Source organism: Solanum verrucosum, unplaced genomic scaffold (genome assembly GCF_900185275.1).
Source record: "Solanum verrucosum unplaced genomic scaffold, falcon-dt-bn FXZP01000280.1, whole genome shotgun sequence".
Taxonomy (NCBI): Eukaryota; Viridiplantae; Streptophyta; class Magnoliopsida; order Solanales; family Solanaceae; genus Solanum; species Solanum verrucosum.
This window is the reverse complement of record NW_026019982.1, coordinates 2,884,116-2,907,353: the sequence shown is the minus strand read 5'-3', so window position 1 is coordinate 2,907,353 and position 23,238 is coordinate 2,884,116. Positions and strand designations below refer to the sequence as shown.

General features: G+C 29.7%; 4 protein-coding genes across 4 annotated transcripts; 2 read left to right on the top strand and 2 right to left on the bottom strand.

The window, feature by feature from the left end:
- Positions 1 to 245: 245 nt before the first annotated feature.
- Positions 246 to 1,625, bottom strand: LOC125817420 (cyclin-U1-1). The gene is made up of 2 exons (XM_049496953.1): positions 1,143 to 1,625; positions 246 to 546 (listed from the first exon to the last, which is right to left on the bottom strand). The coding sequence occupies exons 1-2, from the start codon at positions 1,577 to 1,579 to the stop codon at positions 261 to 263; spliced, it is 723 nt and encodes a 240-aa protein (XP_049352910.1). The 5' UTR covers positions 1,580 to 1,625; the 3' UTR covers positions 246 to 260.
- Positions 1,626 to 5,093: 3,468 nt separating this feature from the next.
- LOC125817473 (B-box domain protein 30-like) lies at positions 5,094 to 5,627 on the bottom strand. The gene has a single exon (XM_049497006.1). It carries the CDS (start codon positions 5,613 to 5,615, stop codon positions 5,223 to 5,225), a length of 393 nt encoding a protein of 130 aa, XP_049352963.1. The 5' UTR covers positions 5,616 to 5,627; the 3' UTR covers positions 5,094 to 5,222.
- Positions 5,628 to 14,693: 9,066 nt separating this feature from the next.
- On the top strand, positions 14,694 to 18,657 carry LOC125817520 (uncharacterized). The gene is made up of 3 exons (XM_049497063.1): positions 14,694 to 15,600; positions 17,409 to 17,945; positions 18,547 to 18,657. Exons 1-3 carry the CDS (start codon positions 14,821 to 14,823, stop codon positions 18,655 to 18,657), a joined length of 1,428 nt encoding a protein of 475 aa, XP_049353020.1. The 5' UTR covers positions 14,694 to 14,820.
- Positions 18,658 to 20,178: 1,521 nt separating this feature from the next.
- Positions 20,179 to 22,863, top strand: LOC125817557 (uncharacterized). The gene is made up of 3 exons (XM_049497104.1): positions 20,179 to 21,164; positions 22,039 to 22,569; positions 22,695 to 22,863. Exons 1-3 carry the CDS (start codon positions 20,181 to 20,183, stop codon positions 22,803 to 22,805), a joined length of 1,626 nt encoding a protein of 541 aa, XP_049353061.1. The 5' UTR covers positions 20,179 to 20,180; the 3' UTR covers positions 22,806 to 22,863.
- Positions 22,864 to 23,238: the final 375 nt, after the last annotated feature.

Below are 23,238 nucleotides of genomic sequence, written 5' to 3'. Positions count from 1 at the left end.
AAGTATGATCTTTTCGTCTCTCTTTGTAAAACCTGTATGTCCAATTACATGAATCACTCAATTGTGTTATGGTACAATAGCTTTGTCCTAATAATGCACAAAAACTCAAATCATTCTAAACGAGCAAGCAATTGCAAAATGACAATCACAACCAAGATAAGTTACACGAATATAGGAAGAGTAACATAGAGACAAGTAAGTATTTTTACATTATACTGAATAATCTCGTTAGAATTTATAGTTGTCACTGACTCGTGAATTCAATCTAGCAATTGTGATGGTGAAGAAGTATGATCAGTGTCTTCTACTGAAATTTCAGTGGCATCATCAACAGTACTAGTGGTACTGCTAATAACTGACTTTTCAATCTTGAGGGTTGGTCCATTGCTCAACATTTCCTTCTCCAAATACTGGCAATAACTTTCGAAAACTCGTGCACTCACATTAACTCCAAAATCTAGCAAGAAAAGTAGCTCCAACTCCAACTTGTTTAATTCTTCATTGCTTACTCCTCCAACTCGGGCATAAAATGCATTGTTGTAGTGTCTGAAACACATTTTAACAAAAAAAAAATATGAAGATACAAAGTGCTATATGAGTAACGAATTATCATATTATACAGAAAAAGATATTATTATACACTTTTCTGATAAATCGTATAATTTTACAATTTCATCAACTCAAACCAAAAGCTTGAAGTCCATTTCTTTATTACATGTTATTTCAATAAATATGTAGTTTTCACTTATAAGTTAACCTTGTGTAGTTCTAAAAAGGGATATAAGTCCTTTAGTCACTCCACATTCCCCTCCCCCAAACCCCACACCCACCCACCCCCCCACACACACACTATACAAGATGTTGTATACATAGTTATGTTATATTTCAGCACCTACATTAAATCTAAGATATTAAAATAAATAAATAATAAAATACAAAAGTAATTAATGATTGAAAATTAAGTAATGAATTTGATCTTTTGAAAGTTACAATAAAATTGTACGAAATGAAAGATTCTATATTTGAATTCACACCAAATATTAATTAACTTGACCCTCATACTCTGAATCAAGTCAAATAAATTCAAACAGGTTCAAATAATATTTATCGGACATGTCTAGAGAGAGCAAAGAAGTACTTACGCATCATCGAGCATTTTGGAAGCAACCATGATACTAGTAACAAGCAGCCTATGCACATTCAAAGAAACCAAGAGAGAATCTGGATACTTATGCCCCAATCTATCAATATACACATACCCCACCACAAAACAAGACGGGCTACAATTCGTATACTTGTATAACCTCTCCAAATATTTCGGTATACTTATATTCGGTGCTCGAACCCCATGAAACGCATTAAAATTCTTTCCTAATACCCTCTGTGGGTCGCCTTCCCCGTTGCTCATGAGTCCATTATCATGAGCAACCTGACGGCCCAACACTAGCAATTGATCATTTCGTGCTACGAGCTTTTCGAGCACGTAAGACAAGATGGTTAGGACCCGAGGGGTAGCTGCATCGGCAGCGCTCGGGTCCGGCCGGCGGTGGAATTCGTCGCTGCCGCCCTCGTCTAGCATCTAAATTAATGGAACTGATGTTGTGTTGATAGAAACATTTGAGTATAGTTTTTTTGTGTGTTTAATTGGAAGTTGAACGTTTGGTACTGGTCGCGCGTTATCTGGTTTGAGTTGTTTTCCATCGTGGGCTGTTGGACACGTGTCACTTAATAAGACAATACTTTAGTTATATGTTGGTTTCTTCTTTTTCAAAAAAAATTTCCTCTTATTTTTGGGGAAAATTGAAATTTTGGTTGAATTTCAATATTTCTCAAACTATGTCCACCCTTTAATAAACAGTCAAATGAAATTCAATTTGCCTTTTTTTTTTTTTTCCTTATAATTTTAAGTACGTGTTTGAACATAAAAATCACATGTATTTATTTTTTGTTATAAAATGAAGTTTTGTGATATGAAAAAAACAAACCTTGTAAAATTAGTCAAGTTTTTAAGCAAATTATTCACTAGCCAAGCTTTATAACATATAAAATCAAGAGCACACCATTAGTCTTATTTTACGGATAAGTTTAAGTAATCAAGAATTATATTAAATTTATCAAATATAAAACATTATTTTATTAAAAAATATGTTATGTATTTGCTGTGTTGAGCAATAATGTTAGTTTGAGAGAAAGTACTGCTATCATGTGATTTATGTGGGGTAACAAGGGCAATGGTGTATTATATATCAGATTTAGTGAGCTTTGATTGTATTGATACACTCAACAAATTTTTTATCAAAAAATCACCATCATTTGCTCGTTTATTGACAAATACACTTAATAGACCGCGGTCATAAGATTCATTGAAGAAAAAATACGATTGTATCAAAGTTGTGATTTCAATGGAACTGGTTGCAGTACTATAGGTCACATCATTATCGCCACAAAGTTGAATTCATCTAGTAGTTCTCTTTCCTCACTCAATATAACGAGTGACCTAAAGTTCTTACGTTTATGTAATAATTTATTTTATATATATTTTATACTCGTAATTTTCTTAAACACATCATAGTTATTATAATTTGATAATTATTATTTTTTCAATTGTCAATACAATATTTTTTTGTATATTTCATGACACAAATGTGCATATATAAATTATTGTACATTACATAATACCACAAATGTTTAGATCTTAGGGAAGTTCTTATTGATTATATTTTCAAAAAAAATTTAATTGAGTAAGTTGTTACACAAACTTATCAAAATTATTCTAGAAGTATTTAAAATAGAATTAAGAATTTCACCTATCCACTATGTCAAATAAATTATATCATTTTTTATTTGTATAATATTTCTTAATTTAATTAGTTTGAGCTTGAAATGTGTAAGGAGGCACCTCAAAGCAACGAAGAAATGTTAAACATGATTAATTTCAAATTGAAGTGAATTAGATAAATTAAAAAGTAGAATGTAACTGCAAATTTAATTGTCAACGAGTTTTCATAATTGATAAAAGATTGACAACAAACTATTAAAAAAAATTCAATTAACATTAACAATAAATACATAATTATCTATTTTATATATAATATAGAATAATTTTGAGGCCTTACTTTTCGGGGACCTAATTCTCTTGTTTACATTTGGTCTGGCTATTGAAATGCCTAATAGTAATTGTTAGTAAATTGGAAATAAAACGAAGAAAATAAATTATCATCAGGTTGAAATGAGAATATCTCGCTCACCGCAGTAAAACTTTTCACTGGTTCAATAATAATTTTCTTGACTTGTCTCTTCCAGGATACAATAGTACAATCACAATGTACAACTCAATTGGACAAGAATTGAGTCCAAAGCTCCACAAAAAGAACACATCCCTTTAGCTAAATAAAATTCCCTTTTTTCCGTTTAATTTTTATTAATTCTATATTTTTCTGTACTCAATATAATATAAGACAACCACTATTTATAAGTCAGAAATTCTTTCTTACCAAGAACAAAAAAAATATGGATAAATAAATGATGAAATTATTTCTGATAAGTTACATAAGTTATAATACATAAAGAGATAAATTAATAAGTGAAAATGTGAAATAGTGTGTTAGTCGTAAAAGTAGTTTCAAAGAATGGAATAGTTGACCATCATCACTTCTACCATTAAAGACAGTAAAGAAGGCATCAAATGACACTAAATATCCAGGACCTCTCTGCCAAGAGGATTTACTCTCCCAAAGGTTTATATATTTCTTTCTTGGGTTACTTTACATTTTAATTTTATACACCGACCATGTAAAAAAAAAATTACCTAGCATAGAAGGCAAGGCAAGTAACTTTCTATAATGTGTTAAATATATAATAGCAAGGGCAAAATTCTCGTAGCACTATCGGTAGATACTAACTAAATTATATGATAGTGGGCGTGAAAATTATGATAAAAAATAATTATTTGAGGTAATTTGAGCAACGACGAAAAGACCTATTGTAATGATCAATTTGGTGTGATCGCATCGTTACCTTAATATTTTCTTCTCATTTTGTCTTTATTATTTAAAAATTGCATTTCATCTTTTACCTTACCTTTCCATAGTAACTCTATGCGTACCCTATTTTTCTTTTAGGTCTATCATTCAAATTATGAATGTGTGACATTATGTAACGACGGAGAACGATACAATCAATCCAAACACTGTATTCATTAAAATAATAAAGTACAATGCAATACGATACATTATGAAACAATACATAACAACCATCCAAACAAAGTGTAAGGATCTTGGATTTCAAGGAGATGATATAATCTCTCAGAAGCTATTGACTTGAATTTCAACATTGAACTTGTTTACATCTTTATGTTCTGCAACTGATTGTCAAGGTTGTGCATTCTAGCCTGTCTCTCTGAATGGTGAATCATTATATTATGGGAGTTGGATTTGGATGTAGAAACTAGTAACCAAGTACAGACAAGGGAAAAAGCCAAGATGAGATATAATGAGGATAAGAAAACCAGAACACGATCATACATCACTCGACTAATAGTTTTTATTTCAAAAAGTCACTCAACTAATGGTAATTATCTCAGAAAGTCACTCAATTTTGTTTTGTAACAGAAAATTGAAGGGTAGTACTTTTCTCCAGCCTGATGATTTGATGATTATAAGACACACCTGTTTATTTACAGTTATCAAACTCTATACATATGTGATTTTTGTTCAATGTGATGGACCTGTTTTTTATTAGTTTACTTGAATTGGGATTTTTCTTCATGCTGATAAGATGAGTCAAAATTATTTGCCAAGAAAGGTCATTTCATGTGAATCATGATTTCTTCTTGAATTGGCTTTTCAAAATTATCATTTCATCTTTTATGACTTGCAGGTTCGGTAAGCAGGGCGGATCCACTCTTGGATCGACGTCCCTTAGTCGGTAAATTACATTTCTAAAGGTTAAATTTTGTGTTTATGTCTTCATTACCAATTTTCGATTCCTCTGCTTTGCCAAAACATTTCCAAAGTACCAATATTCCAATGCGATCTTATCTTAATAATTTTACGTTTTTAAAAAAAAAAAAATTGAAGTTAACAGTATAACAATATATTAATTTTATATATTTTTATTATTAATTAACGTAATACATATAAAGTATGTACTCTTAATTAATTTAAATTAAATGCATCATCCAATAATGGAATGAAACAAAAAAATCAAAACATAATTAAATATCAAATAAACAGGAAAAGTTCTTGCGGCGTCGTTCTGTAGTCCGTCGTCTCAGAATCTGCACTTCTCCTTCTGTTTCTCTGTTCTAAATCTGCAATCGTCGGCAAAATCAGCTCCGACGAAGTTCCGATTAGAAACCGCCTCGTTGTTTTCCGGCAAACGCTGCAAAGAAGGCATCTTATATGTCTCTGAGCCAAGAAATTAGCTCCGTGAACCGATCTATCGCATTTCCGGCAAAGAAAAGCATTATCAGCTTCACAATAAACAGAGGCCTCTGAACTACAGAGCGCACAAGAAATTGTAGATCTAATTATGGATTCTCCCTCTTTCAATGGCCCTTTGCAGTACGAAATTGAGGTAGTTTCTTCTTCACCCTCTCTTCCTCCACTACACATCTTTAATTTTTTGTAATTTGAAGAAAAATAGATATGTTATAATATGTGAAGGGAGGGGTTATTTATAGGAGTTTTTGAATTCACGGGATTTTTTTTATAATACATAAAGTACATCGTCCAACTTGAAGTGAATACAAGTAAATATTTAAATTTGTATAAAGCTCAATAAGGAGATATACATGTGTTACTTGGAAGTTGGAGTCATACATGATAATTTGTGTCATATCTGGCATCTTACGTTATTATATCACATAAGATGTGTGTGTCTACCTGCAGTGACGGAGCCAAAATTTTTAATAAGGGAGTTCAAAATCTGTAGAAATAGACACACGAAATAGACGAAGGGGGTTCGACATCTACTATATATACATAAAAAATTATTTTAACCATGCATAATTAATATAATTTTCATCCGAACCCCCTTAATACAAGGTGGCTCCGCCCCTGTCTACATGTTCAACTTCATACAAATTTAAGTGTCTATTTGTACAAATTCAAAATTAAAAAACATTACCACGAAGGTCAAGTTAAAAGATATAATTGTGTTTATGTCTTTTTTTTTTCTCATTTAGTATGACGAAATAATAGAAAATGTAATTATTCCTAATTTAAATTTGTGTTGGATAGTATTTGTTACAAGAAAAACTGTTTCCTACCAAAAAAAAAAAAAGGTGTTCATTCTCAAACTCAAATTTAAAATTTCTACTTAAAGAATGAACTAACCTTATTTATTTCATCACATGTTTTCCAAAACATAAAAAATGAAAGAACCTAATTTATTTCATCACATGTTTTTCAATGGAGGGTATCTTTGTTTGTTATTAAGCATGATGCTCATGGGAAAATAATAGTAATGTGGTTAGAAAGAAACCATTGTCACTGTAGGGCAGATGGGTCACTGTTGGAACAAATTTAGACTAGTTTTTCACATACTTTTTTGGGGGGTTATTTTGGTAGACTTAATTAAGTAAATTAAATACAAGCAACTAGTAATAGTTTTCATTGCAGCAACTGAATATAACTAACTCCAATTATTCTAGTATTTATAATATATGTTGAATATTTTTTTATATAATTATTTTTTATATTTCTAAACATGTTAGTATAAATTAATTGTCTTTGCCTCTTAAAACAGACTTATAAAGATTATAAATTATTTTTAGGGCTTGAATTTAAGATCTTTAATTAAGGGATGTGATCGGAGGGTGGGGTGGGGGTCTTGTTTCATTTGCCACATGTTTTGGGGAATCTTTGTTTGTAATTAAACACGATGCTCATGGGGAAAATGTGGTTAGGAAAACAACATTGTCACTATAGGATATAGAGTGGTCACTATTTAACTATTTTAGACTAATTTTTACATCTACTTTTTATATTGGGTTATTTGGTTAGACTTAATTAAGTAAATTAAATACAAGAGTTTTTTTAATATAAATAATAAGCTATAACTAACTTTAATTATGATAAACATGTTTTTGTGATCTTATAGAAACCACTTCTGTTATTGATTTTTATTCGTTACCTTTAATAATAAGACGGGATAAACATTGATAGATTCAATAATGCTTTTGATGTTTTGATATTAAATTTTGTATGTATGTGAAAAATAAATAGAAATAAAAGTATATATACATTTCAAAATTTATATATAATATTTATTTGATATCCTATTTACACTTTGGATCCACCAATGCTAAATATGGTCTTGATTTTCGCAAGAAATGAAAAAGAAGGGAGAGAGAGAGAGAGAATCTTAAGGGTTTGATTGGTAAAAATTGGGTGGAAATGATGGACTCTAGCTAATTTGTCAAAGAAGTAAAATAAATAAATAAATTGCATTTTTACTACTTTAATAAGTGGCTATAAGCATGTAACGACATGTCTGATTGAGTTGTGTGCTTACAATCAAGAGTGATTTGCCCAAAGTGTGTGGGGCCACTTCTATTAGAAGCAGGCATGAGGCAACTGTTCGTCAGCATGTTTGTTTCTAGCCGAGGGTAATTATGAAATTTTTAGTACCCTTCAATTTATTTGTCTTACTTTTTTTTTTAATATGTTATATATTTGAAAATTACGTTAAAATTTGTATAAATTATACCCTCTCTAGTCCATATTAAGTGAATTGTTGAGGTTTGATAACCCCTTAAGAAAAATATTTAAGGACATAAATAAAAAAACTACTCACTAATACTTTTATTATTATTTCAAAACTATTCTCCTAGCAAATGTAAAGTAGCTAAAAACTTCATTTAAATAAAGGGTAAACATGGAGAAAAGTTTCATCAATTTTTTAAAACGTTGAGCAGTTCACTTATTTTGGACTATAAAAAGAATTTCAACAATTCACTTAACATGGACTAAAGATAATAATAATTAACAACTTAAAATATTCGATTATTTATTCAAAAAATTAAATAAGTAAAAAATATTATAAATTACAATAATTAAAATATTTAAAAATCATATAAAAAAATTGAATGACTCTCTAAATTCCATATATACCAATATTAAATATGAAATAATTAGTATTTATCCACCGTTTGATTGTTAATATGAGCTAATACTAATTATTTATTATAAAATATGTATATCGACAATCTTCTCTTCTATAAAAGTAAAATTATATTTCATGATTATAATCTTACAAAAATAATTTTGTTTTGAACCAAATGCCCCCTTAGTACTTGATTAAGGCACGAAACTTCTAAAGAGATGTTTGTGGTATTTGGTGGGGGTTGTACAATGTCATGAGCCATGATATTTTTTGATGAGTGGTTACTAAGTCATGTTAGTTTATTTTTAGAATTAAAGAAAGAAGAATTGTATGGCCAAGAATTAAAGTCATTAACAATGGAACCCCACCTCTGATTAGTTCATAAAATCCTCGATTCGGAGGCATATTCAGAATTTTTAATGTTCGACAAACAATAAATTTTATTAAAAAATTCAAAATCTAAAAAATAAATACGAAAAAATGGTATTTAAAATTAACATTCACTATAATTTTTAATGAATAAGCAACACTTTTTTTTGTCCCAATTTATGTGATATTTTTCGAATTTCGAGATTCAAATAAGTCTATCTTTGACCGTAAATTTTTCATATATATTTTAATTATTTTGAATTGTCAATTTTTGTGACTTATAACACTTTTTATATAGTTTACAAATATATAAATTTAAACATGAAGATTCCACGCGCAAATTTCCCGTCAAACTTCAACTGTTTGACTCTCGAAAAATGAAAAGTATCACATAAATTGAGACAGATGAACTATAATTTTTAATTGAAAAAGTTCAGATGAACCTCTTAATCCTATTTGGCTTCATCCGGGCCACATCTACCCTTACATCCACACAATGTAACAATCTTTTATTTTTCTTTTTGTTAGGTTATAAAGAATTGATTAGACACCTTTTTATTCTGAATTCTGATTCTTTTTTTTTTAAATTCATAAACGTGCATGGATGAGCTGTGTGTCTGAAACTACAGGAAAGGGAAAAAAAAACTTTGCCTTGTGAAACAAGTATCTTATTCTGTGGTTGAGACTTGGAATGGGCTCAAATTAGTACATCTGGAAAATTGATTTGGCTCCACTCATGAATTTTTTCAACAGCTAGCCTTTTTATTGTCTATCAAAAATCTTGAAGTGGCAAAAAAATAAATAAAAAAATCTTGAAGTGATTGAAATTTGGTATTGATAAGAAATGAAAATGGCCTAACTTAATTTCATAGTTTAGTTCGAGGTAAGAATTGTTAAAGATTATATCAAGAGAAGATTATATTTATTTTAACAATTCGATATAACTAGATTTGGACATCTGAAGCATAATAATGGGCATAATATCGAGTAAACTAATATTGTCTAATATTATAATAAGAAATGAAAATCTTACACTTGACTCGACTAATTAAATGCTATTTGTTTATTCTACTTTTTGTTTTAGTCCATCTTAAACTAAAATAATGTTTCTTTCGTTTTAATTTTTCACATACATGTTTAAGATTATAAAATTAGGTAGTATTATAACATATTTAATATATCTTTAATTTATGATTATAAAATTATAAGTCACTTTTACTTTTAGTATGACAAATAAATTAAAACAAATGAGAATAAAAATTAGTAAATCATTTTGACGGGATTCATATATCACAACTCACGTACGGCTGTTGGACCAAAACGACAGGTGGATATGAGTCCCAAAGTATGTCGTTAACCAAGTGGCCACGGCTTAAAAGAGTATTATCAGAGGTGGATCCGTAGTCGGGTACGTGGACCTGTTAACTTTGGGAAAAAAAAATAAAAAAAATAAAAAAATAAAAAATATATATATATATATTGAGAAACCGACAGAAACTAAGATATAATTAACATTGCGTCCATAAGAAGCATATGAGTGCTCTTGTATTGTTGGTACAAGGCAAAGAAACTACACACAAGATCAGGGTTTGAATCTAGCTAGAGTGCTAAATTTCGTTTATTTCATTTTAAATTTAGCTTAGAGATCATATGTGGTACACCCGAAGTCTTCAAATTTTGAGTTCACCTCGATTATTGATTTATTTCACTTGTGATTTTTTAGTTAATGTTTGTTGTTAGACGTGGATCGTCAATTGTGGATGTCATTTTCTTTGATCCTGCTTTTGTTGCAAACAATATAGTATCACTTTCATAGTTAACATCTGGTATATTATACACCATCAGTTTTGATGGACGAAGCTAGTCTTTTTTAAGATGCAAGTTCGGTTGAATTCAGTTATTTTGATTTTGATTTTAAAAGATCTACTCAATAAGTATAAAATATTAATTTAGAACTCAAAAAAATTAAAATTATACACTTTAAATCTTAATTCCGTCTCTATTAGTCCATTAAGAAAAAAAGGCTATTATGTGTTTTGGAAGTTCCTGGGGAAGATCGTTTGCAAAATGTGAACATCAACATCGTTTCTTTTTATTTGACTTTTCAGTGAAGAGTCGTAAATAAGTTTGCCCATAATAATGTATTTGTTTAATTATTTTTTCTTCAACTTTCACTTTGAAATATTAAAATTGCAAATAATTGAGTGGTTTTGCAATTTGAGTGCTGTTAATTTATTTACTTTTTAAAAAAGTATGCAGTTGCTTTCTTAAGCTTTTGTTGGAACTTGAAAGTACCTTGCTTTCAGCCTTTTTTTCCCCTAAAGACTTGTATTGGAATTCTGACTAGTTCGAATTTCCGAGTAGGGCTTATTTGAGGCGTTCCTTAATAAGATTTTCTATATGTGGGACTCAAACTCGAGACTTTTAGTTAAAGATAAAAAAATCTTATTCATTTCACTGTAACCTTTATCAATAAAGAGAATTTAAGCCGATGAATATAAACTATGTGATCTGCTTGTATTGTACACTATTTTCATTGTGGTGTCCAAATTCATAACTGCTCGGATGGTTAAAATATAAATAGAGAGTATACAGACGGAATTCATTGATAAACATCTAAAATGAAAATTCATATAAACTTTAAGTGTCTGTCAATAAATTTCGCGGAGTACAAATTAATAAATTAAGTATAGGCGGAACAAGCAGACGTGAGACCGGAGACGTCACTTCCTTCTATAAAAGATATAAACATTAGTAGTAATAAATTTGTGTATTCGAATGTTATATAGTATATACTGTTCCATTTACTTTTGCAGTTATTAAATCATGATTTTTTTAATTTTATGTTCGACATAATACTTTCCTATGTTTTTAGACGATTTTCTTTAAAGTATATTGTTCTATTATGAGAAGTGGCGAATTCAGAATTTTTGTTCAGGGGGTTTGAAAAATAAAAGTATAAATGTGTAAATAAGTCTTTAGAAATGGGACCCTGAAATTTTTTGGGTTTAAAATCATACTTTTAGCACGTTTTTTTAATTTTTTTTTAAAAAAAAAACTTGAAAAACAGAACTGAATTTTTTTTAAAAAAAATTGAAACTAAAAAATAAAAAATAAAACGCTATCACAGGATTTCGAACTGGTAACATGAAGCTTAATTTCAAAGGACTTGCCGCTGCGCCATCAACTTCTCCTTGTTATTGAAAGGGTTCAAAATATATATATCTACAAAATTATAGAAAATTTATCTTATATATACAGTGTAATTTTTTGCCGAGGGGGTTCGGATGAACCCCTGGAACCAGGGGCGAATTTAAATGTCAAATTTGGATCACCGGAACCCGTGGTCATCCGGCTAAACTCGATATATCATTTATGTAATTCTTAAAAATATATTAAATATTAGCTAAAGGAACCCATGCCCAAAATGACCAGATGGTTCACTGGTCGGAGGGCTTATTATCGAGGTGGTAGTCGCTGACTCGAATCCCTCCAGCGCTCGATTTGTCCATTTTTTTAAAAAGGTCTTTTTTATTATATAATTAATAAAATAAATGGCATTACAACTTTAGTTAGCCTAGGCATAAAATAGAAGAAAAATATATTTCAATTAAACGTCTTCTCTTTAGCTCGCTAATTTATTGTCTTTGTAAAATTTTGGAAATCTAACGGAAATAAAAAATAATAATTTTAAATTTATTATTTTTATTTTTATTATAAAAAATCCATATAGGCATGCATATATTTGATTATTTTCACATGAATTATTTTTTAACTTATTTAATTAACATTTTTTGAGTTTCTTATTCTTATTTCTTTGTTTTTTCGTTCATTTTAGTGTAAAACTAAGAGAAATCAAAAGAAAGAAATGTGAATGAAAAAAGTGAAAAAATAAAGAAAAAAGTTTTAGAACAATTTTTTTTTGGGCTATATTGGAATTTAAATATTATTATTTTTGTGGCTATATTGAAATTTAGTTTTTATATCTATAACTTTTTTGGGGCATCTAAAATAAATTTTACAATAAAATTAGTGAAAATAAATAAATTTGACCATTAAAATAATAAATTCAAATTAGCCGTTGAATAAAAAAATCTAAAAAAAATATATGACAAGGATCAAATATACCCCTATATTAATTTTTGCATTAGTTAGAGAAAAAGAGTATAGGTGAGCTATTTGTATGATATTAGGGGTATATATGAGTCACTTTCATAACAAGGTACATGTCTAAATCACAAAGTTGAGGGCAACATTAGGCCATTTTCCCTACAATTTTAGATATTATCTTTAAAGTAATAGTGCACCCGTCTTCTTGAAATCTTGGATTCGCCTCTGCCTGGAACCCACGTGGGTCCTCCCCTGATTATGAGGTTAAAAATATATACTATTGTGGACATGCATGTAGCCATTGTTAGCATTTTAATTGATTTGACCATATAAACTAGTAGTATATATAACATAGAGACTCTTAGGGGTCGTTTGGTAGAGTGTAAAAGAATAATGCTGAATATGATGTATTAGTAATGCAAGCATTAGTAATGCTTGCATTAGTTATGCTTGCATTATTTCTTATACATTGTTTGGTTTGATGTATTGGAAATAGCAAGCTTTGTATAAATATTATTAAAAAAATATTTGTTTACAAAAATACCCCCACATTCTTTTACAAAAATAATAAAAATAATAATAATAATAATAAGTATTATTATTATAATTATAATTATTATTATATTATTATTATTATAATTATAACTATAATAATTATAATAATAATAATAATAATAATAATAATAATTATTATTATTAGAGGGTAGTTTTGTCATTAGTTAATCTAATGCATGCATTAAAACCATTGCATTGCTAATACCTAGAAATCCATGGTATTAGCAATACACACCTTAATACACAATAGAGTGTATAACTAATGCTTAACTAATGCAAGCATTAGTTATACATAGGTTGGAAAAGAGTACCAAACAAGGTACTTGTAATACACACTGCTAATGCATGCGTTATTTTTCCTAATACACTCTACCAAATGACCCCTTAGTTCTGTTGTAATGGTTGATAGCTAAATATAAATGTCCCAAAAAATTGTTACTGTAGAAATTTAAGACAAAAATTAGCAATTGTTTTTAACTACTACCCTTTATAATATTGCTTGATTCTCAAAAACAAATCTAACAAATAAAAATAACTTAGTAACCAAATAAATTTTATTTATTGTTCATCTTAATGTGTCTGAAAAAGGCGGAAAAAAAACAATTAAAATGAAAATAAGGAGGTATCTAGATAATTTATTGGATGAGTAATCAGACAAAGTTTGTTAAGGGTACTATGTTTGGAATTACATGCTAATTAGAATTGGTGTAGTCATAATTATACAATATAGTAATTATAATCATGATATTGTACGATGATATATTTGTTTATCATAATGTAGTTATAACCGTTTGATTGTAAAAGTGTAGTTATACAATTAATTAATTTAATTATAAAAAAAATAAAGTTATTATTTGACATGTATATGTCTTTATAAATGATATTAAATAAGGTATTTACGATACATATTGTTGTTTGAAAATATATTAATTTATATATATTCACATTTGTAAGACATCAAGGAGTGGATATTTGACAAACAAAATAATTAATATAATACTCTCATATCAAATTCTAACATAACTAAATTAAAGAAATAAATAAAAATTCAAAAGAAAATGAAAAACATATATAATTCTAAAACCTCATTCAACAACAAAATTCTACTTTTATAACATCACTCATTTTTTTCCAAGTTTGTTAATGAATTGACTCATTCTTTAAGAAATAAGAAATCAATAAAAAAAATACGAACAATTATATAGGATCACAAGAAATATATTACCCAATTCTCAACCTACCCCCCTCACCCCTTGAGGATTAGGGAGGGTAATTATCTCTTCATAATTAGATCTAATTTTCTTCTAATCAAGTAATTATTTGACCAAACAAATAAGTCAAACTGTAATTAATTACACTAAATTTGATTATAGTATATTCCCCTTCATTGAGATATAGAAAGTGTAATTATTCAATTTTATGTTAACCAAATAAACGAGTCAAACTACACCCAAATTTTATACCATAGATTATTAGATCCTTCCAAATAGGCCCCAAAAGTGCTTTTAAGGAATAATAATAAGTATTTATAATCCAGTCTAAGATTCACCAGATCTACCAAGATATTGTACTAAAATACATTTTCAAACACATTGAATCTGTCCCAAAAAAATATGTACAACAAATCATTTCAGTTAAGTCATTTCACTTCACTCAACCTCTTTAATCACATTAAAAATGTCAGCTTTCAAAAACACATTTTGCTTCAAAGACATTTCCTTGATATTTATTTTTATCTCAATTTTTTTCATTACTCTCAATTACCATTCTTCCATCCTCCACCAATTAACCTCTTTCTCCTCCGCCTTCGCCACCGCCACCACCACTATCACAAATATATCTTCGACCACCACCACCGTCAACCACCTTGTGTTCTCAATTGCTTCTTCCTCTAAAACCTTTTCGAAACGCAAAGAATTCATCCGTTTATGGCACAAACCTAATTTTACAAAAACTTACGTCTTCCTAGACCATCCTTTATCAGAAAATTATAAATCTCCGAAAAATACTGATCTACCATCGATTCTTATTTATGAAAACATGTCTCACTTCCCATATACACATCGTGCGGGTGCACGTTATGCCCTTGGCCTAACGTACATGATTAAACAAGTGGTTGCGCGTAACGATTCTAACGTGCGATGGTACATTTTTGGAGACGATGATACGATTTTTTTTGTGGATAATTTAGTGAAGATGTTGGAAAAATATGATCATAATGAATGGTATTATATAGGGTCTAATTCAGAGAGTTACGTTCAAAATAATTATTTTTCTTTTGATATGGCATTTGGTGGTGGTGGATATGCAATAAGTCGACCTTTGGCTATGGTTTTAGCTAGGGTTTTGGATTCTTGTTTGATGAGATATCCAAGTCTCTATGGAAGTGATGCTAGGATTTTCTCTTGTTTGGCTGAGCTTGGAGTGAGTTTAACACATGAACCTGGTTTTCATCAAGTAAGTAAAACATTTTAATGTTATTTTAAGTATTAGTTGTCATGTTTTACTTTCTAAGAGTTAAATTATACGAATTTTGACAAATATTTTAGAATGTGATTTTTCATCAAATTGATATGAGAAATGTTGCAATTTGTATTAATTTTCGTTCAAGTTTTCGAAAACCAAAATTTTAAGTATAATATTGAGCTAATCTAATCTAATTTAATATTAAAAATGAGTCAAATTAAATTTTAAAAAGTAAATATGACAACTAATTTGAAAAGAAGACAGTATATTACTACTTTCTAACTTTGATTAAATGATACAAATACAAATTCTAGTTACAAATTCAGGAGAATTAAGGAACTTTGATAAATACTTATATGTGTGTTAAAAATTCACTAATGTAAAAATAATTAATTCAAACTCTAATTATAAGATATCTTGAATTTTGTTTTTGTTGATATTTCATTCTTTCTCTGTTTTTTTTCTTGTTCCTTCAGATAATCCATTGTTTGTAAGACTTTTTCTTTGATATAATCAAATCTGTTAAATCTTATTTTATCAACGATATTTTTGGAAATAGTGCGAAATATAGGTGTGAATGGTTCATATATATAACTAATCTCAATTAATTTGAAATTGAGATCCATAATATAGATTAAAGAGAGAAAAAATTATATCATTATATTAAAATAGTAAAATAAAAAGACGAAGAAGTTAATTTAGAGGACAAATAGGTATTCAACCACCAAAAGTTTTGAATTAACATAGTTTAATGGCGATTCAAGCTAATTAGTGTTTTAATGTAAAAAATAAATCAGAATCTAATTTTTTATTTTTGAGTTGCAAAATTCTTTCTTTCTTTTTAATAATTTTTTTTTTGTTTTTTCTATGGTCTTAAGCTAAACATATATATATATATATATATTTTTTTTTTTAATCTTGTGGTCTTAAACATCTCATGTGGAAGTTATATTTAAAAATATGACAAAAAAAAGAAACATTTTTTAATGTTTCGAAACGAATTAAAAAAGAGATAAACAAAATTAAAAGATACTCCTAATATAGTATATTGTTTTGTTAAAAAAGGCTTATAACAAAATTGAGCCTTCAAATTTTTAGGCCTAAGACATATGCCACATTTTTAAAGAAATTGAGTCACTCCCTACAAAGTTAAGTGATTTTTATGTTATAAACTAAAAAACACATGATTTTATTAGGTATTTTCGGATAGTCGAGTAATCTTTTGAGTAATGAACTCGAGAAATGATATTTGAGACCAATCCCAATCCTATCGCCAAAAAGTCATCAATATAGTGCAGGAGCATTCACATTTTTTACTTATTTTTTCACTTTTATTTTGAAATTTGGCTATCTCCCAGCTACGATTTGGACTTTTCGCCATCAAGAGGAATACTAATGATTATCTATGAAAGAAGGATTTTAAAAATGAAAAAAATAATATTAACTTTCGTTATGTATTGACTAAATCTAGTATAGTCGATCTTGTTTCGATGTGGGAAAAAACTTCTTTAAAAAGCATCTCAGCAAAAACTCCAACAATTTCTTTGTTTTTAAAGCCTCCACGTCTATTTTGTTCCCTATTTATTATTCAACTATTTCCAATTCACAAGTATTAGAACCATGATGCGCAGACAATATTAAATTTTATTAATTATATAAAAAATTTGAAACTACTAGATCTTATTACTTTAATAACAAAATTTCACCTCATGACATCTTGCTTTATATATTCATCTATTGAAACATTTCTACTTATTTGTAATAAATAATAATTTCATCTCTTTTTATTTTATTGTCAGGATGATTTATGGGGAAATTTATTTGGATTGCTTTCATCACATCCATTATCACCATTACTATCACTTCATCATATAGAAGATGTACAATCAATGTTCCCTAACATGACCAAAATTCAAGCTCTACAACATTTTTTCAAAGCTGCTAATGTTGATCCTGCAAGAATATCACAACAAACTATTTGTTACGATCGAAAAAATTCATTATCTATTGCAGTGGCATGGGGTTACGCGATACAAGTATACGAGGGCAACATTAAAGTCCCTGAGCTTATAACAGTTTTAAGGTCGTTTGATTCGTGGGATAAAGATAAGAAAAAACCATATTTTATGTTTAAGACAAAGGTGGAATCTAGGGGACCTTGCAAGAAAATGGTTGCATTTTTGGATAGTGTTGATTCAAATGGAGATAAAGTTTGGAGTAATTATACAAGGCATAGAGTTGTGGGAAAAACTTGCACAAAAGATGGCAATAAAGTAATCAAGAATTTGGAAGAGATTAGAGTCCACTCTAGGAAGTTGGAAACTAATACTAGACAGGTACACATTTATGTTTATATCATTTTTTTATTTTGCTTCTTCCATTTATTTTTAGTAGTCGCAGAATCAAAATTTTCAGTAAAAGAATTTAAAATAGAATGGAACACATCAACAAGCTAAGGGGATTGATCAATATTTACTATATACCTAAAAATTATTGATCTTGTATAAATAGTAAAATCATCCGGCGATAGGTCATTTGTCGTTTATTTTTTTTCCCTGCTGAATCATTTTGATGTTGAAAAACATACAAATAGAAAAAATATTAATGGGTGTGGCCTAGTGGTCAGATAAATGACGTAAGTTGAGCATCATGAGATTTCACGTTCCATTTTCAGCAGAAACAAAAAAAAAGGTTGAATTTCTTCGCATATGTTCTTGCCTTGATGGACCGAGTTATTTGATATCTATGGAAAATAATTCGTCAAGATTACAAATACTTTGCAAATAATATTTGGTTTGATCATTCAATATTTGCAAATTTAAACTTTTTTCTCATGCATATTTGAATTACTTGTGAACTATTGACAAACTTGTTTGATTATTATATATTTTAAAGTAAAGTTTTTATTTTAATATTTTTTGCCTTGGAATGTTTCAGGTTAAGGCGCCACGTCGTCAGTGTTGTGACATATCATTATCGTCCAAGAAATCTATGGATATTCAAATCAGACCATGTGGGATTGATGAGTTAATTACAATGTCTCCCTAAATTTTATAATTTGTTTATAAACTCTTCTTTTTTGTGGAGAAAATATAATGTTTCATTGTTACAAGCATTTGTGACAATTGTAACTTTGACTAACCCCAATGTGATGATTAGTTAGGATACATGATTTCAAATTAACGACTCGAGATCAGTGATTTGAAATCATGTTGATTGAAATTAAAATTATATTTAGATAGTGATTTAAATTTTTTAAGTTACATTTTCATAAACATTAAACTATCGTAATTGGTGAAAATTATCAAAACTCTCTCAACTCTTACCAATCTTATGAAATGAGCAAACTATAGTTCCTAAATAAAAGTATTGAAATATCCTAAGATGTTGCATTAATAAATCATATATCCTCATGTTCCTTTTATAAATAAATGTTTGTGATTACATATTATAACAAACTTTCAAGTATACATAATTTTATAAAGATTCACTAGTAATTAGCTATTATTTGATATAATATTTGTTCCACACGGTATATACAATCTTTTTACGTCAAACATGATTTTTTTTTATAAAATATAAATTTATGGGTTACATTTTTAAAAAGATTAAATCATAATAAAGAATTTAAATCCTAGTGATTTTTGAAATTGAAGTTTTGTGTAAATTTCATCAATAAAAATTCCAATCAAAATTTGAAGTTGAGGTTTCAAATTCTATAGTTAAATACCAACTTATTCTGAACTTCTAGAATCGTTCTACTAGTTGTTTCCTCTTGAAGAATGTCTTTTTATTAAAAGAACATTCGATTAAAATAATTATAATCACTTTTTAAATATATAAAATACACACTAATTATAAATGAAATACGTATAATTTGTGTATTGTCTGGGTCACTATAGCACAAGACTTGCTACATTCGGCCTAAATGTTGTTGTTTGCCCCTATTTATTTTTTCGGTCTCGAAATATTATTCTATTTTTTATTTACATATTTTTTAAAATTATATTACCACGGGATAAGAAGGGTGTTTTACTATTTTACATTAATCTACATTTTCAGAGATAATCTCTCTTTATATTTACTTTATTTATGTGTCATTTAAAAATAAAATGTAAACTTCTTTATAGTTTCAAACTACAATTATTTTTTTTAGACAAATAATTTTTGTGAGGACGACAAATATATAACAAAGCTTTACATGGACAAAATCATTAGTAAGATGATAAATTCACTCCATTTTATATTATTGCATATCGAGTGGCCTTTGTTAGAAGACACATTAACTCAACATGAATTCAAAATTCAATGGGATTTCAATTCAATAAGGACAATAAATCTATGACAAAGCTTTATAAATTCGCTCTTTGTTAGGTTACTACCTATCGAATCGCCTTTGTTAAAAGACACTTTGATTTAATAAGAAATTTTTTAATGTAAATTTAAAATTTAGTAGAGTTTCAATTCAATAAGGACGACAAATATATGACAAAGCTTTACGTGTACAAGACCATTTGCCTATTCAATATGAAACTCTTTATCGTGAATTCAAATTTCAATTGGATTTTAATATGAGTATCGACCACGAAGCTTTCACGTGTCATCATTTTGGTCTACTTTTTCAGATTTCCACAGTTCAAACCCAGAACCAGAAACAGAAACAGAGACAGAACCAAAAATCTGAGATCTGTTCACAATACAGTTCGATTTCCATAGTTACAGTCATCATTATCTTAGTTTTTTCCATGTTCAGTTCATCCAACACAATAGAAATGCCTATGGTTCCAAGATTCATTCATACACAAAATCGCCTCAAAGATCTTCTCTTAATCTTCTCTACACTTGTCATCTTCTACCTCATCTTCCTTCTTCATCACATCCATACCCCCAAAACTTCCTTCAATCCAAATCCCAATTTCTCCCAAACCCCTTCAATTACCACTAATCTTTCAATCTCACACGTCTTCTTCTCAATTGCCGCTTCTTCTTCTTCTTTCTCTAACCGTCTCCCTTACATTAACCTCTGGTACAAACCCAATTCCACAAACGCCGTCGTTTTCCTTGACGACCCGATTTCCATTTCTACCCTCTCTGTTTCTTCTCCCCCAATTCTTGTTTCATCAGATACTTCCAAGTTTCCTTATTCTTTTCCTGCTGGTCGTCGTTCGGCGATTCGGATTGCTCGTATTGTTAAAGATACTTTTGATTTGGTTAAAAATGTGAACTTTAATGATACCCGTTGGTTTGTTTTTGGGGATGATGATACTGTTTTCTTTACGGATAATTTGGTTAGAGTTTTGTCGAAATATGATTGTGAGAAGTGGTATTATGTTGGTTATAATTCGGAGAGTTTTGAGCAAAATGAGAAGTATTCGTTTGATATGGCATTTGGAGGGGGTGGGTTTGCACTAAGTGCTCCATTGGCTAAGGGTTTAGCTAGGGTTTTGGATTCTTGTTTGATTAGGTACCCTCATTTGTATGGCAGTGATTCCAGGATTTTTTCTTGTGTAGCTGAGCTCGGAGTACATTTGACTCGCGAACCTGGATTCCACCAGGTGACTTTTCGTACACTCTACCCTCTCTAGACTCCAGTTGTGGGATTAAACGTGGTATGTTGTAGTTGTTGTGTCTGGGGTTTGGATTTCATTAACAAAACTTGAACTATAAACTAATAGAGCAAGATGGAATTTTGGAGCTGGTTTTCATGAGATGACCTTATTGGATGATCTTAAGATTCATTTAATTTAGTAAAAACATGAGGCAAATGATAAAGCATGTTAGTACTATGTGAAATCTTGTTAAGTTTTCGTATCACAGGGAAATGTTTGAACTTTTGATATCTTTTGGTTGATTTGATTAGCAGCATATGGAAACTATGACCAATCTGTTTAGCATGTTATTAAAGAACATAACTGCTATTTTTTTCTTCAATTGTAGTTCTGCAATTGTGATGATAGTTGAAATAAGGCTCGTTTTGATTCAAATAGTGTTTAATGTTTTTTATGTTTATACTCCCTCCATCCCAAATTATGTGACGGTGTTTGAGTGTGCAGGGAGTTTAAGAAAGAACAACTTTTGAAACTTGTGGTCGCAAATAAGCCATATATATATGTCTGGTTATAAGTTACTATCTCATGAAGGATAAAATGAGAATTTTACAATTAAGTTGTTTCTAAATATAGAGAAGTGTTATTCTTTTTTGGGACAGACTAAAAACGAAATACTATAAATTGGATGAGGGAGTAGTTTTTGGCATGCTACCTTATTGTGAGCTTACGAGTAACCTCACTTAACCTCAAATATTTTCTTTGCTAATGGAAGTTAAATGAACTAGCCTTCTGAGGGTGCTCATGTGAGTATATAAGCTACCTAGGATGTTCTTGATTTTAGTTTTGTGTATTAAGTCGAAATTGCTTTGATTATTAATAGGTTGATGTTCGAGGAAATCTGTTTGGTATCCTTGCTGCACATCCATTATCACCTTTGTTATCACTTCATCACTTGGACGTCGTGGAGCCACTTTTTCCTGGCATGACTAGGATTCAAGCAGTGGACCATCTTTTCCAAGCTGTCCATGCTGATCCAGCCAGGATTTTGGAACAAACTGTGTGCTATGACAAGTCCAGTTTACTGACCGTTTCAGTTGCATGGGGTTATGCCGTTCAGGTGTTTGAAGGGAATCAACTTCTTCCAGATCTTCTCTCGCTGCAGCGAACTTTTACACCATGGAAAAGGGGTAAAAATGTTTCTGCAAGCTATATGCTCAACACTAGAGTCAACCCTAGTAATCCATGCAAAAAACCTGATGTCTTCTTCTTGCAAAAGGTGCTTTCTAGTATAGATGGCATATGGACTGAGTATACAAGACACAATGTTGGGAAGTGTGTTAGAAATAATCCTACAAAAAAGTTGGTAAAGATAAGGGTCTTCTCGCAGAAGTTTGCCTTCGATGTTGAACAGGTACTCTGCATGCCTATGGACCCTGGACTTTGTTTTCCTTGTCTCGCTATTATTACTGTGCCTTTGTTTGTGGCATATTTCTATCTCATGCTTCTTCTGCTGAATGTCTAATTTTCCTGAATCAGTTGAAGGCACCTCGCCGATCATGCTGTGACATTTCATCACCTATCAATGAGACAATGATAGTTGGTATTAGACAATGTGGGCATGATGAGTTGATCTCAATGCAGACTTAAAATGATACTTAAAATTGCTCGACAGACGGCCTGTCAATCCATGGTTTGGACGAGCGGGGGGGTATGCAGTCTCTTGACAGAACTCTCTTCCGATTTCTGAATTTTAAGGTACCCTTTCTTGTTAGAAAGACATCACATGCCTTCTTTTTTCCACCTGTTATTGATTGCTTTGGTTCACAGAAGACTGTTTCTCCCAGTGCTATTTCTAAATCATATAAGGTCCTACTTTCATATGCAATATCATTCGCCAAGTCACAGAAGAATGTTAGCTGGCGTTGAAACTTGAAGTTAATAACTCATATCATCTGGTCTCTCTTGCTACCACGGTAGCACCTAGTGTGGTCAACACCAATCGCGTTAGGGCAACAAAGCTTACACTCATTCACATTGGTTCATCCTGCTATGCCCCGGGCCTTTTGCTCTTCTTAAGTAA

What these genes read in the sequence shown, in the direction of transcription:
- LOC125817520 (XM_049497063.1), top strand. Translation starts at nt 14,821, where the DNA reads ATGTCAGCTTTCAAAAACACATTTTGCTTCAAAGACATTTCCTTGATA. An exon ending in ATGAACCTGGTTTTCATCAA is followed by an intron (nt 15,601 to 17,408) that starts GTAAGTAAAACA and finishes TTTTATTGTCAG; the next exon opens with GATGATTTATGGGGAAATTT. An exon ending in TGGAAACTAATACTAGACAG is followed by an intron (nt 17,946 to 18,546) that starts GTACACATTTAT and finishes GGAATGTTTCAG; the next exon opens with GTTAAGGCGCCACGTCGTCA.
- LOC125817473 (XM_049497006.1), bottom strand. Translation starts at nt 5,615, where the DNA reads ATGTGTAGTGGAGGAAGAGAGGGTGAAGAAGAAACTACCTCAATTTCG.
- LOC125817557 (XM_049497104.1), top strand. Translation starts at nt 20,181, where the DNA reads ATGAGTATCGACCACGAAGCTTTCACGTGTCATCATTTTGGTCTACTT. An exon ending in GCGAACCTGGATTCCACCAG is followed by an intron (nt 21,165 to 22,038) that starts GTGACTTTTCGT and finishes GATTATTAATAG; the next exon opens with GTTGATGTTCGAGGAAATCT. An exon ending in TTGCCTTCGATGTTGAACAG is followed by an intron (nt 22,570 to 22,694) that starts GTACTCTGCATG and finishes TTCCTGAATCAG; the next exon opens with TTGAAGGCACCTCGCCGATC.
- LOC125817420 (XM_049496953.1), bottom strand. Translation starts at nt 1,579, where the DNA reads ATGCTAGACGAGGGCGGCAGCGACGAATTCCACCGCCGGCCGGACCCG. An exon ending in TCCAAAATGCTCGATGATGC is followed by an intron (nt 547 to 1,142) that starts GTAAGTACTTCT and finishes AATGTGTTTCAG; the next exon opens with ACACTACAACAATGCATTTT.